The 17,828-nt window shown below is 38.7% G+C and overlaps 4 protein-coding genes across 4 annotated transcripts; 1 reads left to right on the top strand and 3 right to left on the bottom strand.

The window, feature by feature from the left end:
* Positions 1-6: 6 nt before the first annotated feature.
* On the bottom strand, positions 7-6,291 carry LOC128893296 (ras GTPase-activating-like protein IQGAP1; the record flags this gene model as incomplete). The annotated part of the gene is made up of 23 exons (XM_054154149.1): positions 6,136-6,291; positions 5,692-5,785; positions 5,384-5,618; positions 5,166-5,310; positions 4,928-5,085; positions 4,721-4,855; positions 4,557-4,641; positions 4,404-4,495; positions 4,164-4,326; positions 3,936-4,099; positions 3,730-3,864; positions 3,505-3,661; positions 3,185-3,430; positions 2,960-3,108; positions 2,747-2,890; positions 2,098-2,679; positions 1,686-2,023; positions 1,387-1,611; positions 936-1,326; positions 677-856; positions 484-613; positions 145-415; positions 7-85 (listed from the first exon to the last, which is right to left on the bottom strand). Coding segments are annotated over exons 1-23 (4,338 nt in total), but the record flags the coding sequence as incomplete, so codon positions are not given.
* Positions 6,292-7,634: 1,343 nt separating this feature from the next.
* Positions 7,635-10,575, top strand: LOC128893298 (uncharacterized). The gene is made up of 6 exons (XM_054154151.1): positions 7,635-7,826; positions 8,234-8,484; positions 8,857-9,179; positions 9,254-9,497; positions 9,803-10,083; positions 10,159-10,575. The coding sequence occupies exons 1-6, from the start codon at positions 7,751-7,753 to the stop codon at positions 10,391-10,393; spliced, it is 1,410 nt and encodes a 469-aa protein (XP_054010126.1). The 5' UTR covers positions 7,635-7,750; the 3' UTR covers positions 10,394-10,575.
* On the bottom strand, positions 10,574-12,838 carry LOC128893299 (protein lethal(2)essential for life-like). The gene is made up of 2 exons (XM_054154153.1): positions 12,677-12,838; positions 10,574-11,617 (listed from the first exon to the last, which is right to left on the bottom strand). The coding sequence occupies exon 2, from the start codon at positions 11,602-11,604 to the stop codon at positions 11,089-11,091; it is 516 nt and encodes a 171-aa protein (XP_054010128.1). The 5' UTR covers positions 11,605-11,617; positions 12,677-12,838; the 3' UTR covers positions 10,574-11,088.
* Positions 12,839-13,984: 1,146 nt separating this feature from the next.
* LOC128893297 (D-2-hydroxyglutarate dehydrogenase, mitochondrial-like) lies at positions 13,985-17,784 on the bottom strand. Its single transcript, XM_054154150.1, has 7 exons — positions 17,349-17,784; positions 16,301-16,498; positions 15,880-16,073; positions 15,645-15,813; positions 15,022-15,320; positions 14,659-14,827; positions 13,985-14,580 (listed from the first exon to the last, which is right to left on the bottom strand). Exons 1-7 carry the CDS (start codon positions 17,581-17,583, stop codon positions 14,318-14,320), a joined length of 1,527 nt encoding a protein of 508 aa, XP_054010125.1. The 5' UTR covers positions 17,584-17,784; the 3' UTR covers positions 13,985-14,317.
* Between the last annotated feature and the right edge of the window lie 44 nt (positions 17,785-17,828).

Here is a 17,828-nt window from a genome sequence, read left to right on the forward strand (position 1 = left end):
TCCGTCCGTTTGACTGACCCATCCTCCTAATTCTAGTTTGTTGAGGTACGCGCGCAGTTGAAGTTTGCAGTCGTTTAAGGACGAACTGAAAAGAAATTTGTTATTTATTTTCAGTTAAACAAACAGTATGTATCGTATCAGTACCTCTTGTGAATCATGTTCAAAGTAGGTGATATGCTAGAACACTGTACATCGTACAGTTTCTCTTGCACAGGCGAGCATATAGTTTCCAATGCTTCTACTAATGTTTGCCCCTTTAAGAATTGAAGTACAGAGACTAATAACTCCTTGGTTTTTATAAAAAGTTTATTTAAATTAGCGTCTTCGTCATCTGGTACTTGAAACTTGTTGGTAAGTACCAGGCACACTTCCGTTTTCCCGAACCGCGTTAAATTCGACTCGCACGTGTTGTCGGCTAATAAATAATTGCAATATTATCTTATGTCAATTTAAATATTCTGCGATAAAGTTATCGTTCCTTACGGATTCCGAGTAAAGATGGAACAGTTGGGGCAGGACCTAGATCGTCTAGTAGATCGTGCAATGGGTCCATAGGATCTGGTGCTATTTGATCTTGATATTCCAGCATAAGACAATGAGTATCACAGATTTCCTGCAATTTTTACATTTTAAGAATTGTTCATTATCACTGAATTATAATAGGGAATCTCCTCACCTGTAACGAAATATATATCTCGGGCTTTTGAATGAGAGTGGCCTCGGTGTACTCGTGAATAGAAAAGTGCTCCTCTAAGTCTTCTACTTGGCAACAATATCTGAAGAAATGTTTGAACTTTTCGTGACACTCGATTATGAACGAATTTAAACAAACCAAATGCGTTGCTTCTTCACCAAACTGAAAGAAGTTACACGAAGTATATAACTTCACTCTTTGTTTTTAAATGTTACACGATTATAATAGTAGACGTAATTACCCCTTTCTTAGAAGCGGCAAATTGCAATATTTTCGCGATGCTAGCCAAGTTTCGTCGTTGATCATTTGACAGCGATCTATCGATCGGCAATGTGATTATATCGAAGGCATCTGGAGCTACGATAGCCGCGTTGATAAAGTGATAGTAAATTAAATTTCCAACTACTTTCAGTATATCTTTTTCTGGAGCAGTTGGAAATTTCTCGGTTAAAGAATCGTTTAATATCTTAGCTATATATAACATTCCGTACGGAATTAAATCCCGGGATTCTGTGATTTTATTTAAGAATTCTAAAACAGTACTTTGCAACAATTGTATTCCTCTGTTTAGCCGTATTCGCACTTGATCGTAATTTAAAGCTTGTTGTTGCGTTACCGTGTATGGAAGATCCCTATTAAAAAAAATAATTGTAGCAAATGACATACACATACATTTGCTTTGTGCGACTTACAATGTCTCTCCCATCTCCATTTCCAGCTGGTTTCGCCAGCACTTATAAATATCAACTGGATTTGTCTCTATACTTAATGATCGATCGGCTAAAATTTTCTCAATGATTTCTCCGACAATTTGCCTCAAAGCTCTCTGACCGTGCAATTGTCGCGCATAATTCACCACCATTTTTAAGACAAGGGGATTTCCAGTTACAACTTCAGATGGTTTTTGAAACTTAGACCTAGATATTCGATTAATATCAGCTTCTATGTACTTAATTTTCCATTGTTTTTTTTTATAGAATGTAAGGTATACCTGATTTCTTCTTGTAGCGCACTTCCAAACAATTTTAATAGTAAATATTCCTCCCTGATATTCGACCCAAAATTGAATAATGTTAAAATCACATTTTGAAGAAACTTGTTTGTTTTACTTTGAGGCAAAAGAAACAATAACTTCGACAAGTATAATGGATTAGTTTGCAACGCGTAAAATAAATGTTGATATCCTTCTAACATTTTCCGTCCCTCTTTCGTTAATGATTTTAAACCTTTGTGTGAAATAATACCATCCGATAAAATACTCTTTTGTTCTCTATTCGAATGTTTTTGCTTTGCGAGAGTTTCTAAATTTTGTCCGTGTGCTATGACATCCTATAAATTCATTAATTTACTTAATACCGAAAGTAATTTTAATATATTTAACATAGTAGTTTTGTAAGTATTACTTGTAACGTAATTCTATTTTGGATAAGAAGTCCGATTTTTATGTCCATACTATCCAACTGTTGCGACAAAGACTGATTGTGTCGTATGCTTTGTACCACTTCGTGCTTCAGATATTGTAGCTGCAAGTCTCTGTCATAATCTTCTGCATTAAAATTTAGAATTGATGCGAAATGCCGAACAACGGGAAAAGGTGGTTTCTCCATGTACAACAATGAATGGAAGGCTCGTCTCTCTGCGCGACCACGCCACAAAGCTTGTATTTTTATAATCTGTTCCTCGTGATCCCTGTAACGATCCAATATATCCGCGAACTTGGCTTTAACTTTTAAATATTTATTGTGGTATCTTTCTGTATCTCGTCTCCGTTTCTCCTCCAATAATTTCAGATATCGTTTCCGCTGAACTATACCGCGCCACCATGACTGTATTTGAATTATTTTATTTGCATTTTCGTAAAAGTACGTCAATCTATCGGAGATTCTTTTTCGTAATAAATATCCTCGAATACATGCTTGCAATCGAATTATTTGTTTATTTAGTTTATGCTCGTGTTCTTTTACGGTGGAATTTCTTACTACTCTCTGAAAGAAAAATTGTTGTTTATGACTTATTAGTTTGACTATCAACAATTTTTTAATCATGGAGTACCTTTATATCTTCCATATTGATATAATATGTTTCTGACATATTTTTTGGACAATCCCATGTATAATTATACTTCTGCAAGTCCAAATATGATTCGTTGCCTCTAGGAGTAATAAAACGGACAAGCGCGCAATCATGTCTTTGACTCTGAAACATGAAAAAGAAAAATGAAATCGAACGAAGTACTTTATCGACACACAATTTGTTTAAAAATACCTTGATTGTTCTCAAGTTACATAAACTCTGAAAACATTCATTCTTGTACATGTCTGGTATTTTGAAACCAAACGTTTGCAGACAATCAATTGTGAATAATACATCGTTTCGCTGTAAACCTAAATTTACTTGTGACAAAAACGTGCACGCTGAAAATAAACGTAAGAATGAACAAAATACTGCAAACTTAATATGAAAACTGAACAAAATGTAGATACGGTATACCATTTTGAACAGTTTCAGCTTCCGCGGCAACGACTTTAGTTATTGTTTCTACGTCTTCCAGCCATAACTCGGAACCGTCGAAATGTTTTTCCGCGAGGCATTTTTTAAATAATTTTAAATAGAGAGACGCATTGTCCGGTGAAGTAGGTTTTTGTAGTTTTAGCGCAGTATTTTTTAAAGCAGTCATAAGTTCGTTTCGATCGTTGTTAACAACGGCTGTATTTATTTGACGCAACACTTGTATCACTATAGGAAGGTGAAAGATACATTAAGAATATATAATAGAGTATGCGCGGATAATAAAAATTTATCTAATATACCATCATCGTCATTTTGACATTGTTGATTAACAACATCGATACATTCTTGGATGTCGATGTACGTTAATAAAGGGCACTCGTCCGAAATCACTTGTTTTTCACAGCGAACACCCGCTAATGCTCTATAATATTTTACCTTATTCTCGTGATCCAAACCCTACGATACGACTTTTGTAAATATGATTTTTCGTCATATTAACACAGGTAAACAATAACATTACTCACAGAGACATGACAACTTGGATTTGACAGTGCTTGATAAACCAAATCTGGATTTCCAGTGTCTACAGCCTTGCTAATTTCTGCGATCAATGAGAGTACACGTATGCTGACTATTATGTCGCTGTACGAAAGGTCGTTCTGTTATAAAATTTCATTTATATTAATGACAAGTATAATAAATCTGATGCTTTTGTACGTTCCACCGTTACCTGAGATTCCATACGATCGACTTTCATTTCTTCGTAATACAATGGCATTGCAAATTCGTCGATTCTATCTAGTAATCCAAGACTGGGATTTCTCAGAGCATCATAAAATTCACTCTGTACACCAGTTTGTAATGTTAAATTTAAGAGCTTAACGCTTTCATCACCTGCGTTGATAAACTTATTTTAGAACATCGCTCCATTGTACGGCTTTTGCTATGAAATACTAACGTTCTCGATGTTTAAGCGCGATCTCATTTGCTTCATCAATTCCTTTCTGAAGCAGCTGTTTCCAATGATAATTACTTTCTGAATACATATTATTCCATTCTGAACTTTGTTGTAGTTGCATTAATTGTTCTTTATACAATTCTGCATTTTCAGGTATGACGTTCTAATAAAAATAAACAATATTTGTAAGTAACATTACGATACAATCGACTAATAAATAAGGTGATATAAAATATATACTTGTAAGCATAAAGTAGATGATTTAAGTGTATCCATAAATTGATTATTTTTATGATGAACGGATCGAGTTAATTTGTCCACTGCACATTGAACTAGACAAAATATAATAATTAAAATACAAAGTGAACAGTTAATTACCACGTTATAACTTACCATTAACGCAATTAATATGTCCCTGAATTTCTGCTTGAGTTAATAATTCGTCGTATACGTCTGGTACATAGCTGTCATTCAAAGACTATCAAAATTATATTCATTAATAATTATTAAATATAATGCTACAAATGTACTTTTGTTTTTCATTAACTTTTACTTACTCTATTAAGCGCTGCCTGTGCTTTAGAATTTTTTGCTTCTATTAGAACCTCACTGTACTCTTTCACATAGCAAGGCACAACATTATTTAACTGTACAACTTTATTTTGAAGTGCTGCTAGTATTTTCCCATGATCCTTAAAACACAATAATTAGTCGATTGCTTAAATTAATTAATTAAACAGTTTTAAATATATAAACAAACATACTTTTTCTGCAATGGCTTGATTAATAGCTATAACAGCAGCATGAAGCGTTGCTGTATCTATCTCCATGCTATTTGCCAATAAACCTCCAATTTTTTGAAATGAAGGCATCTGAATTCCATATTTTTTCAATTCTTTACTTACAGCATTAATTTCCTCATCTGAAAAATATAAAATGCTGTGATGTTTGCAATACCTTAGTATGTGTTTTTTTTCATATAGTATGCAATTGAACAGATACCGGTAAAGTTCACTTTTCCATATAAGTCCTGAATCTGTGGAGCCTTTCCTAGTTTAAATAAATGAGTACTAAGTGCATGGATACAGTATATCACTCGAGGCATATTTTTTTTATCATAGATATCTGTTGTCTCTGGTTGAAAGGTCTGTTAAAGAATTCCTCTCATTAATAATTCCAATTGTAAATGATATTTTAAAGAGTTTGTAATAGATACATACTAATGGTAATTGCATAGACTTTATGGATTTCAAAAAATGATTGATATTGTCTGTATGACGAAATTGCAGTCCAGCTATTGCATACCGCTTCTGCTCAGGATCATAAATTTTATTGAGGGGTAGAGTCTCAGGTGCCATAAAATGAGCAAGTTTCGCCAAATATACTCCATTTCGTAAATTCTCTTCCAATTCAGTGGTAGGTGGAAGAGTTTCTCTGAGGCATGCTTCCATCCATCTACAAAATGTAAGATTATACAAGAAAGGAATAAACTAGCAAGCATATACAAATGGTTTAATAAAAAATGTACTTCTTAGCTTCTTCTAAGTGACAGAGGTATTCGTATGCAAGAGTCTTTTGACGTTGCTCGTCCATTTCTTCTGCTGATTTACGAACATCTGTTCCTACAAAATATTTTGTTATGAATGAAATACATATACACTTCGAATAATCTAACAAAATCATAAAAATACGTTCATACGAATAAATAGAGTAAGTAGAAATGGAGCAAGAACTTTTAAAGATTTAATAATTCACGACGAGAATAAGTTTTACACTTTTAAACGCTGATATTTTCGTCATTCGTAAGAGTATCAATGTCGGAACGTTTCTAATTATACATATTTCTCAAAATAATTACTTGATAACAGTGACACCGAATTTTACAAGCTACTGGAAAATTCATCTTGACATTTGTTTCCAGCCACGAGGTATGGAATAAAAGTGAAACATTCACGATCACTGTTGATCTTACCTCTTTCATGATTAATTAATTTGTTATCGATATCATTCATACCGTGGAGTGGAAGAAATATAATTAACTAAGAAAAAACTAATAACCATACGCAATAATGGAGCAGTACGTTATTTCCACGAATTCAAACTTGTTCAAATTTGCAACAGTGGAACAACACTGGTCGGAAGTACCAACCGAGGAACCGAGATACATCACGATTTTGCTTTTCATTGGACGATAGAATTTTACTGATACTCGATTGGTTTCTTCGACCACAGAATTAAAGGGCACTAGCAAACAACTTCACGTCCTGTCAATACCTCTTGTCCCGCCAATTGTTTGTTTACAAACAATGTACAATATGTGAAAATGTCTTCTAATTATTGACATTTACGAAGAAGACTAGATGTGATTCGGATTTTAATAGAATTGTCTATGTATCGTTTCCTCTGTAATACTTTCGGGTATGTTGTTTATAGTAATATAGTAAGTTAAACATGTAGATTTTTAACAATATCACATTCACTATTTGTGGTAACCCTGGACCAATTTAAATCATTTTTATCATACCTTGTACTAAATTTAATGATATTTTCTAGGTAACTGTACGTATCCCATATAAGCAACCAAAGATGAATATTGTATTAGATGAGTATGAAAAGGTACAAATTCTGATGCGAGTTCTTTAATCATTTACTTTTTCTTTATCTAAGTAACAAGTCCATACAAACTGAACTAATCAAAGCAGCACACTGCAGACTATATTAAAGCATTAGTCTGCAGAATCTTTTTTTATAAGGATCCATCCTGGGACCTGTCCTCTTTAACATATTTATAAATGACCTCCCAAACAAAAGGATTTGCCCCCCTGGCATTGTTCATGGATGACAAGGCTCTCCTCGTCCAGCCCTCCTCTTTATTTACTAGGCACTTAACACTTCCTGTCATAATAATTGCTTCCCAAATTTGACCCTGCTCTCAGATGAGCCTCTGCAAATCTTTCCTAACTACTCATCCAGGGTATATTCCTGCACCCTGCCCAGTCTCATCGAACTAGGTCACCAATCCTCTCTACCTCTCTAGTCATTATGATGGAAGATTTTTGAAAATTTTCCCATCCACCCACATCTCCAGTCGAACAATCATGTTCCACCCTATGATGCCAATTTATTTCTCAAAAATGGAAGAGAGGTGCTTGCAAGATGCTTCCTGAAGTTGTTGCAAGTCCTCTCCTGTATTATTAAAAGTCATTGATCAAAATACTGGATCTGTAGTTTGTTATCAATGCATCTGTTATCGGTTTTACGGCTGAGATTTGTTTACATGTATTTACGCTAGTGTTTCATGAACGAGGAACCACGCGCAGCGTGCCCGTTATTCCCAGTGGAACGATGTAGAAACAAGGGGAGGCTAAGGAGGAAGCAATGCAAGAATAAGAGGAGCGGGGAACAGAAGGGGGGTCAGATAAAGCAGTTGACCCTCGCCCCTTCAATGATCCGCGAGATATCGTTCCACTAAATTCACTGACGCCGCCTACCAGTCGAATGCGTGGCCTCATCTACTGCGGGTCACACCGAACGCTATTTTTCGAGACGCTCGTTGATCCTGACTGTCTAGTGGGTCTGAGCCGGAAATGCAGTTCCCGAAGTCATTGTTTCTCGTTACTTGTTGCATCCTCGCCTGCCGATGCGATCGCCAAAAACCTCACGGTGAGTGATTCGACGTTTCATAGACTCTGAACAAGCTTTTGTCTCACGTCGGAGGATCTATGGCACGAATCGATCGCCGATGACTTGAATCAATCGTTCCGCGAACTCAATCGTTGCTCAATTATTTCTATCGTTACTCAATCTAGAGTCAAGTTCAAAGGCCGACTCGTTGCTAATGCGAAGAAGCTGCCGTTTTCTGCAACCGCTCGTGAAGCATTGTTTATTAATTTATAGAAAACAAAAGTAAATTTATTATCCAGAAATCGCTTCTTCGTTTATTCTAAATATTTTTGTTTTTCATTTAAAAATAAAATGTTACATTGTCGTTGTTTTAATTATCAAGAATATTACTTCTTATAATTTGCGGTATCCCTTTGAACCCATGCTCAAACGAAAATACTTTTCAGGCAAAAATGATACGACGACAGAAATAGCGCTCGGTGAAAAACGACTCGGGGATCATATTCGTGCGATTTTGAAGCACTATCAGCAAGATGATCCGGTGGGGCTACCTGGGGCACCAATACCGGACCCCATGCCAGTGCCAGATATGAAACACTCTTTCTCTATGTACACCATGAACTTCAAGCAGATAAACGTTTACGGTCTCTCGAAATTCCGTATCGTCCGCATGGAGTCGGAACTGGCTCTTATGCAAGTAAGGTTTTCCCTGAAGAATGCATTATAGACGGTCACTTCCGCGGTCATCTAAGAATATTTTTCAGTTCGTGAGACACGAGCTAATTATAGATTTTAAAACGTCATCTAATTGTATCGAATTGAATCGAATCAAGAGTCTTTGCCAAATTGGTTCGCATGTGAATTAACTACCCGAGTAAAAAAAGAATCCCACGATTATGACTGTGCATTCAATTTTAGAATTGATTTCTTCATTGAGAAATATTTATGTGACTTACTCGCGCAACTTTCGTCTAAGGATATTCGATAGCTCCGCAGGTCTAGCCATACATTGCTTAATTCGCATATTAATTAATTCTTGAACATAATAATAACAACGTGATTTTTGAAGGTTTCCGTGGCGTTGAGCATCCAGGCTCTGGACATTCGCGGATTATACACGTTATCCTCTTGGCTGTCGCGGTCGGCTGGCAATTTCACCGTCGAGTTAAAGGGGGTGACTGTTAAAGGTATTGCGAGGCTCGATGTCGGCACTGACGGTAAATTGCATGCCCAGGACATCGATATGGATCTAATGTTCGAGAAGATAGACATGGACTTCAAGAATTTGGGTTTTCTTGGCTCTGTTTTCCAAGGATTGATCAATTCCGTAGGAACCTTCATTTTTGACAGTATAAAACCTTTCATTTTGAAGGAGGTCAATACTAACGTACGGTAAAGAGCGATTCGTCTATAACTATCGCAATAGATGAACAATGTCTGAAGATATCTATGGCTCTATGTTTTAGGGGGGAAGTCAACAAACAGATATCCCAACTTCCGCAATACTTTCCCAACTCTATATCGCCGTTCGATATGGCGATCGCAGAAGCTCGTAAGCAAGTGTCTCAAATGGGTTACGATCCATTCAGGGTAAAGGACTATAGCCAAACCGTGGGTATATTCACCGTGACGTCGACGCATACTTGGGTCACAGGACTGGCGAGTTTCTATCGAATGGGAAACATCACCTTAAGCATGGAAAATCAGACAGTAAATAATTTCCTTTTCACGCAAATTTCATAAATGTGACTTTCTATCTTAACGACATTTGTCTGATCGTTCGCTAGTCTAGTTATCTCACGCTACTCGATCGCAATGCACGTATCTAACAGTGAACGCAAATGCAAGCCAAAGAGCTTATTACCGTAATCACATCACGTATTACGTCTTATGCATTGGAAATCAATAACACGCCGGTCAATCGGTTACAAATTGAGATACGTAATTGTCGCGTGCATTATATCACCGATTCGTAGGCGTTATCGATATCATCGCGTCGTTGTTTCCTTATAAAGGTATACGCAACAATCGACGTCGGAACTCAAGAGATCGAAGGAAGGACGCACTGGGAAGTGAGCGTCGTCGGTGGCTTCCTATCGAGGGCTGGCACGGTTTCCTTCACCATACAATATTTCAGAGTTCAATTAAAATTGAGTCAACCCTTGGACACCCGGAAACGACCTGCCCTCGAAGAACTCGAACTCGAGTTAGGCAACATTCAAACCAGAGTTCACGGCGCCGGTACCATCGATTACATAATAGAAGCCGGTGTTAATATACTGCCAAACCTTTTAAGGTGCGATGAATAATGACAAACTACTTCTGGAGTCAGGATGGAATGTTACTCATACAATGTTTACTTTGTCGACAGATATCAAATTATGGACGCGATAGAGAGACCCCTTAAAAGGCGATTGCAGCTCGAAGTGCAGAAGATAGACATTGAAAAAGTGATCAACGAGAACATTCCGAACATAGAGCAACAGGCCAGGTATCTACAAGGTCTAGTTCCTGCCGAAGAGACCAATTTAGATGAGGGAGTACCTCCTGAAGACCAGGACGAGCAACCGTTTTCAGAGAGCGAGGAAAATCGAGGACCTTCTTAAATTAACCAATTATCGCGCTTACACGACAATTACATTATTTATGATCGGATGCTAAAGCATAGAATTTTCGATCGCGTCGTCACGATGCACTTCCCGCGCCTTTTGTAAATATTTTTATATATTTTACCGAAGTAAATTTTTTTAAACATATTTCGCTCTTGAATAAAAAATTAACCCATGTATTTTCAGTGTTTAATATTTATTGGAAAAAAACTAACGAAAAGCATCATAGCGTATATTAAACCACCGTTATATTCATGCCCGATGATACATAACGAATTTCGTAGTACTAAATACTAACATTAAGAATACACATACAGTTGTTAAATACGGTTACGTATTTCGCTTTCAAGTAAAAAAGAGAAAGAAATAATACAGTGTTCAGACTTTTGTTACAACGGCGAGATTAATCGCGCGACGAGTATGAGCGCTGATTAATATATCACTATCTCGCGTTAAATGGCTCATGTTCTTTGGATGTTTGAGATAACTGAAACCTTAAGTGTACATCGTAAACAATGTATATTAATAATACGTAACAATGACGAAAAAAAAGTAATCGGCACGAGACAAATATTTAAAACGTTTAAAATCATATAATGTGTCGTTTAAGATCTTCGGTAGGAGTGATGGTACGCGAATCTTGTGTATACCGAGTAAAATGAAATTAATAAAAGTAAATATCGTGTACGAGATTACGAAGCTCTGATCGCGGGTCCGTTGCTTCGTTCGATCGGTATGATTCTTTCACCAGGAGCTGGCAGTACGAGTTTCGGAGCAGTGATAGTAAGAATTCCGTCAGAGGACAAGCTAGGTTTAACGTGGCCGATATCGTAGCCCTGTGGCAGCATGTATCGTCGTACAAAGTGTCTGGATATGTAGCCGTGTTCATCCTTCTTCTCTTCGTGTTTACCCTCGATGGTGATGCATTTATCGTCTGTTCTGACGGTGATCTCTTCTGGTGCGAACTGTTGAACGTCGACTATCACTTGGTACTTGTTTGGATCGGATTGGATCGACGCTGCGACGCTAGATTCTTGTTCCAACTGATCGAATATATTTTTCCATGGACGGAACATGTCGCCGAACTTTGGCATCGGCGGTATATCGTCCCTGGTGCTCAGTCGTTTGAAATGGTTCTCGAGTTCTCGGTGATAGCGGTCCATGTCGTCCCACCAGTTGCGGAATATATCTCTGGATATCAATGCCATATTTGCGATAGGTCTGCGGAGAATACGTGATTTATATAATTTTCGTTTGGTATATGAATTTTACAGAATTCTCGTACGAAATATTACGTGTAGAAATTCTGTGCCTTTCTGAGGTTATCTTGCCACTTTTATTTTATAAAGAAACAGTATGATATTTTTACTTAAACTATAGTTAGAAAGTATCGAATACGAAGGCACGGAATATACTACGCCCAATATTACTGATAAGATAATTTCGAAATCTCCTTGTACCAACGATTATTTTGGAAACTTCCTTTTGAAGGACAATGCGTATAGGTTAAAAAAAACAATCAGCTGATGTTTGCTAGATACAATGTCGGGATACAATATGCCGGTGACATATATTCGACGTTTACTTCATACGAGAAATTCGTTGCTGTAAACTTTGTTTGTACCAGAAACATATGTGGTCAAAGTCGGGCAAAAGTAACAAATAAAAATAAAATTTCAATTCTCAATAACCAGATAATATCAGATATCATTAAAAATGTCTACACAGTAATGGTAACATCACATACATGTTGTGTGAACAGCCGTTAAAGTGTTAACGTTCCAACGTATACTTGATTTTGGCAAATGCGTCACGATCGCGAAGAGAAACAGTTCGGTTGGTGCCAACGATCATAAAGTTATATATTGCATCTCGAAAACGCACATATTACTGGCAAAACAAGCATCAAGGTCAAGTATGAGACTCAATTTAGACCGAAAGTTTAAATACGTCTTTTTATTAATACTTTTACCATTTAAATAATGTAAATATACACTCGTATAATAAATGCCGAACTCTGTTTCCTGCGTCTATTTTTACATCGGCGAAACGAACGGTCGCTAAACGTAAGGTCAACGTTTGCCCGGACTTTAGAACCAGCGATAATTATCATCGAAAGGTGTACACAAGATATACGTTAAAATCGGTTATCGAGTGTAATCAAGAAAGTAGTCAAACAGTATAAAAAAATAAAAATGGCATCGAATTTTGATAAGGTGTACCCTAACATTGTTTAAAACGTTAGCAAAACGTTCGATGAAATTATACAAGAGTACGTACCTTTCGTTGCACAACGTTTAACTTTCGTTTCAAGGCTCACTCGCGTAGAATACGAATAAGAATCGTTTTTCACTTCGTGTGAAGTTAATCGTTCGGTAGTCACCACGAAATTGCACAAAGTTGGCGCTTCGAGTTGTAGTTTCTGACTGCGCAGAAATGGTGGCCGCCGGTTTATATATTTGGTTTGCCGCTCTTTCGAGATTTTTCGAGACGAGTCTGCGCATATCAGACGCATTTCGAACAATCTCGAGTCCACACTGAACGTCGCGACGTTCGTTCGCCCCCACCTCGTCGTGTTTTCACCAATCTGGACGTTCTTAGACTCGTTTCCGTTTCCCGTTTCTTCGAGCAATTTCCTAGGACGTTCTTGGCGCGATCAGAATTTTTCCAGTGTGTTCGACAATTTTCCACAGCTTTTTCATGTATCGTCAATGCGTTTCCACCGTGGCCACGTATACGTACGTCTATAATTTGCGTGTCTTTATATCAATGATATTTTTCCGAATTTCTGCGTCCACATTTTCCACTGACAAATCAACTTTTAAACTGCGTTACATAGGGACGAATCTAGGCTTCGACAGTGCCCCTAACTTTCTAATTAAATAGTTGGATGTCCTTATGAGAATTTTTGTAGGAATTTTTCTTTCGGTACAAAATCTACATGTATATAATTTCAAAAGAAAATTAATTACTCAAAGTATTAATTAATAAGGGGCCCAGGAAATTTAGATCCGCTACTGATGATAGTTTCAACTGTTTCCATTTGGTATCTGGTCTTACTTTCTCCAAAGTCAAACTCGTTTCTTTTCAAATCGAGTCAAACTCGACTAATTTATATTTACCAAAACCATCGATTCCACGGCAATTAGTCATTTAAGAAACCGTATGTCGTTCTAAAAATAATTGTCTGCCGCGGACATTCAATAGATGACGAACACATTTATTCTGGGATTTGTTCGACGGAGACGTCGATTTCACCGGGCAACAATAAGAAAACGAAGAATACAGATATTTATTAGAGCAATCGAAACGCTAAAGAAAAAAAAAGAAAAAAAAAAACAGTCGATCGATTTAGAATTCGAATTCACGACCTAAAGATAAACAACAGACACGGTCGACTGTACGATGGTGCCCTCTGCGCGCCCTAGAGGAGAAGTTAACTAACTCCGAGAAGTTAAGTAACTCTACTGTTGGTAAAGCAGAGGGACAAACGTAAAGGCGGCAATATTTTGTATTCAACAGTAGAATTTCTGCCATTGAGGAAGTATTCTGAGGAAAAAAAACCTGACGAAATAAAGTAAATGGACGTTTTTGCACGTTTCAAATATTATCTATATTACATTTATTCTATTAGGTCGTCCCATAAGTTCGTGCCGAAAACTGTGTCGAAATTTAATAAAAAACCACAGAAATTTTCTAGTAACGGTACAATGACTATCTGAGAGAGGTGAGAAACTATTGTGAAATGAGACAGATTATCTTTTCTTGTGACACTTAAGAATGTGTTTCACATATTAATTTGAGAAATAGAAGTATAAATGGCACGAACTTTTAGGACGACCTAATATAATATTACATTACACCACAGTCTCAACTCGTCGAGTATTCTGTACAATACACAATATGGAGAACTTAATTATTCTAAAGTTTCCGTGGATGGAGGACCTTGTACGGATTTAGTATACCATTAGGATCCATCATAGACTTCAGATCTTGCATGAGCTCGATCTCGGAAGGCGTTCTGCTCATCTGCAGATACTTCGTTTTCATAAATCCTATACCGTGCTCGGCGCTGACGCTTCCGCGAAGTTTCGAAACGTACTCGAAGATGAATGGCTCTATCTGGGACGCTATATTAGCGTCGTAAGACGGTATGCAAATTTGCACGTGGAGATTTCCGTCGCCTAACGTACGAACAAAAAGTGAAATGAGGAGAAGTTAAATTGCAACGTGTCGTTGTCGAAAGAGAATAGAATACCCACCCATGTGCCCGTAACCGCTGATCTTTTTGATGCTCGGATCGCGCAAACGTTTCCTGAGAACCTCGATCACCTCGTAGAAGGATAAATAAGGTATCGAGATGTCGTATTTAAACACGTAGCCTTCTTTCAGTATAGCGTCGCTGATGTGCTCCCTGATCGACCACATGTACTGAAAAAAAGAACGGTGATTCTAATTTTTGCTGTCGCGTTGTAGATTGATCATCGCAACGAAAGCTTCAACGTACGAATTATGGATAAACGGTCTGGGTCTGGATCGGTTCGGAATCAGGTCAGGTCTGAAAGGTTCGAAGACAGGTACGTTATCTCGCAGAAGAACACCGTTGCTTTCATTTTAGAACTAACTTTTATTTTAGCAGGATCCGACGTCAGGGTGCCGTCCTCGATTATGTCGTCGGCGAGAGCCTTCTCCACGAAGGCCGCGAGCTTCTCCTCGTCGTGGTTCGCGTTGCTCCCCGAGGTCTCCAACAGGATGTAGAAGTCGTGGCCGTCGGGCTTCGACGTCAACGGGCTCTTCATGTTGTACACTTGGACGGAAGTGTTCAGGGATAGTCTGTCCATCAACTCGAAGGAGGACAGGATTTCCCCGAGTTCCTTTTTAGCCAGCTGGAACGTTTTCAGCGCGTGGTCGAAGCTACGCAAGCCTAGAATCAGAGAAGCAAGGATTCGAGGAATTTTGGAAACACGTAGTTGTCTCGAATCCTGAAGGTATTGGGTTCTCCGGAAACTTCGTGCCTATCTTTAAGAAAAATTCAAAGGCTTATTTGAATTTTCATGTATATTTATTGAATTATATATGTATCATTTTGTTCCACAACTTTTCCACCTTTTAAGAAATGTACACATGTCATTTGTTTTCAGTCATTCCGACATATTCAGACCTGTACCGTCTAGTAGAGATCGGCATGGACTTTCCAAACAGCCCAATAACTGGGAAATTTACTAGGACGATAGTAAACATTCGATACCTAAGAACGCGACGTTCGTAGCTTTAGGAAGAGGTGGACATTGGATCGCGACTTTCGTCACGACTCCCAGGGTTCCCTCGGATCCTATGAACAAGTGCTTCAAATGGTAGCCGGTGTTGTTCTTCTTCAGCGTGTTCAAGCAGTCCACCACGTCCCCGTTCGCTTTCACCTAGAAGAAGCCGACTCTGAGCAAGGGAATCGCTATCGTGGCGGCGCGTCTTTCTCCGAAACTCACTGCCTCGAGGCCCAGCACGTTCCCGTGCAGGTTCCCGTAACGGAAAAGCCTGACACCTCCGGCGTTCGTGGACACGCAACCGCCGATCAAGCAGCTACCCTTGGCGCCTAGATCGATGGGCATCATCAACCCCGCGGTCGACAGGTGATTGTCCAGGTCCTCCAGGACGCAGCCAGCCTCACAGGTCAGCACCCCTAAATTCGAAGGACGATGAAACCAGATCGTTTCCTTCTTTGGAAAGTGTTCAAGAGAGGAAACGAGACAAACATATCGGCAAACTTCAGATTTATTCGAAGCCTAGGGTTTTGCTCATCTCTGCGTGAAACAGAGGTAGCCGAGGAGATAACGCGTACCCAACGCGAAACAAAAATCTCTAAAATAAAAAAGAGACCGTTGCAGCCGAGGATCGGACTTCACCAACCTGCCAGCTCGTTCGTCTCGATGATTCGGTTCATGAGCTTCATGGAGAGAACGATCTCGTCGAACACGGGCACGCTGCCACCCACGAGACCGGTGTTTCCGCTTTGAGGGCACACGGCCAACCGTTTCTCGTTGCAATACCTCAGTATGGCGGACACTTCCTCCGTCGTTTTCGGCTTCAGCACCAGACTGCTCTTACCTGGAAACGGATTCGTATCGAGCTGATACGCGTGACGTGTTTGGACGCGGCGAAAGGTCAGAGGTCATCGACGACGCAACGAAGATCGGATTTACCGCGACGCAAAATGGAGAGGGTGTACCCTTCGGGTTTACTCGCAGAGGATGAAGAGGGGACTGAGGGGGTACAAGAGATTTAATAGAAGACCAATTTCGCCGAGAAGGATGGTCGTGCACGAAATCGAGAGGAATACTTTTATAGAAGGAAAGATATATACGAGGTGTCCACGCTAAAGTGTGACAGACGCATATCTCAATAACTATCGACGATACGAAAAAATTGTTTATATGTAAATTACAGGATACAATGGGCTCTATAGCGTAGCGTAAACGGAACTTTTTTTCTACTATTACTTTAAAAGATATAATAGTGAAGTTTCGTTTTTTAAATGGAACTATATATTTTTGGAGGGATAATGCGATAATGCTTTTCGAAACGAATTCATTGATCCTTAACCTACTTACCTGATTTTTATTAATTTTTCTGGGTTGAAGGTCATTCGTAGGTCATATTGTATTGCATGGATGAATTCGTTATTTTGTCAGCTACAACATTACGTTAACGAATGCAATTCTAGCACAGACTCGGGCATAATTTATCCCTGACATTGTAAAATATTTCGTCTTGGGGAGTGGGGGAGACAGACATGATCGTAATAGTTTATTATTTATTCGTTATCGGAAGCTTCTGTCTTCGCAAGAATTCTATCGATTTCGTGACCGAGATCTCGCGATATCTACTAATTGGATTTTAATTAAGTCGATTTATTTCTTAAAAGAGCGAACCGCAGCGATCGCCAGTTCCAGCTTACCTCTGACGATTCTCGCGTAATCTATGTTGTAATCCTCGCACTCCTCCGCGTTCGAGAGCACCCTGTTGCGACCGAGCAGACCATCGAAGAAGGTCGCGTGCTCGTCCGAGATCCTAGCGTAGGGTCCTCGTTGCACCTTGTACCTGTCGCACGTGAACGCCGGTTTCTCGATCGTCGAGAACGAACGGAAACTCGTGGCGTTGCGAAACGCGCGTAATTGGGAGCGAGTCCACATAACCTGGAAAAGGTTCGTCGTTCTTTTCACTTTGTCGTCACCGAATCTGCACGCGACCTCGGAGTAATTTTATTCGAACAATGACCGACAAATAAAAATCCATTCGCGCGTTTACTCGACTTGACCGTTTGACTGCGGGACGATTTTTGCTTGGAATTCCGAGAGGCGTAGAGGTAGGAATTTTAACAAAAATATCAATTTATAGGGAATGATAAGACGGAACTTTTTTATATTTACGAGTTTAT

Source organism: Hylaeus anthracinus, unplaced genomic scaffold (assembly GCF_026225885.1).
Source record: "Hylaeus anthracinus isolate JK02 unplaced genomic scaffold, UHH_iyHylAnth1.0_haploid 27325, whole genome shotgun sequence".
NCBI lineage: Eukaryota > Metazoa > Arthropoda > Insecta > Hymenoptera > Colletidae > Hylaeus > Hylaeus anthracinus.

Excerpts from the sequence above, each read along its gene's own strand:
- LOC128893298 (XM_054154151.1), top strand. The coding sequence starts at position 7,751 with ATGCAGTTCCCGAAGTCATTGTTTCTCGTTACTTGTTGCATCCTCGCC. Across the intron at positions 9,498-9,802 it reads TAAGCATGGAAAATCAGACA|GTATACGCAACAATCGACGT; the intron begins GTAAATAATTTC and ends TTCCTTATAAAG. Across the intron at positions 10,084-10,158 it reads ATACTGCCAAACCTTTTAAG|ATATCAAATTATGGACGCGA; the intron begins GTGCGATGAATA and ends CTTTGTCGACAG.
- LOC128893299 (XM_054154153.1), bottom strand. The coding sequence starts at position 11,604 with ATGGCATTGATATCCAGAGATATATTCCGCAACTGGTGGGACGACATG.
- LOC128893297 (XM_054154150.1), bottom strand. The coding sequence starts at position 17,583 with ATGTGGACTCGCTCCCAATTACGCGCGTTTCGCAACGCCACGAGTTTC. Across the intron at positions 16,074-16,300 it reads CGAGACGAACGAGCTGGCAG|GGGTGCTGACCTGTGAGGCT; the intron begins GTTGGTGAAGTC and ends CTTCGAATTTAG. Across the intron at positions 14,581-14,658 it reads CAGCGGTTACGGGCACATGG|GCGACGGAAATCTCCACGTG; the intron begins GTGGGTATTCTA and ends TTCGTACGTTAG.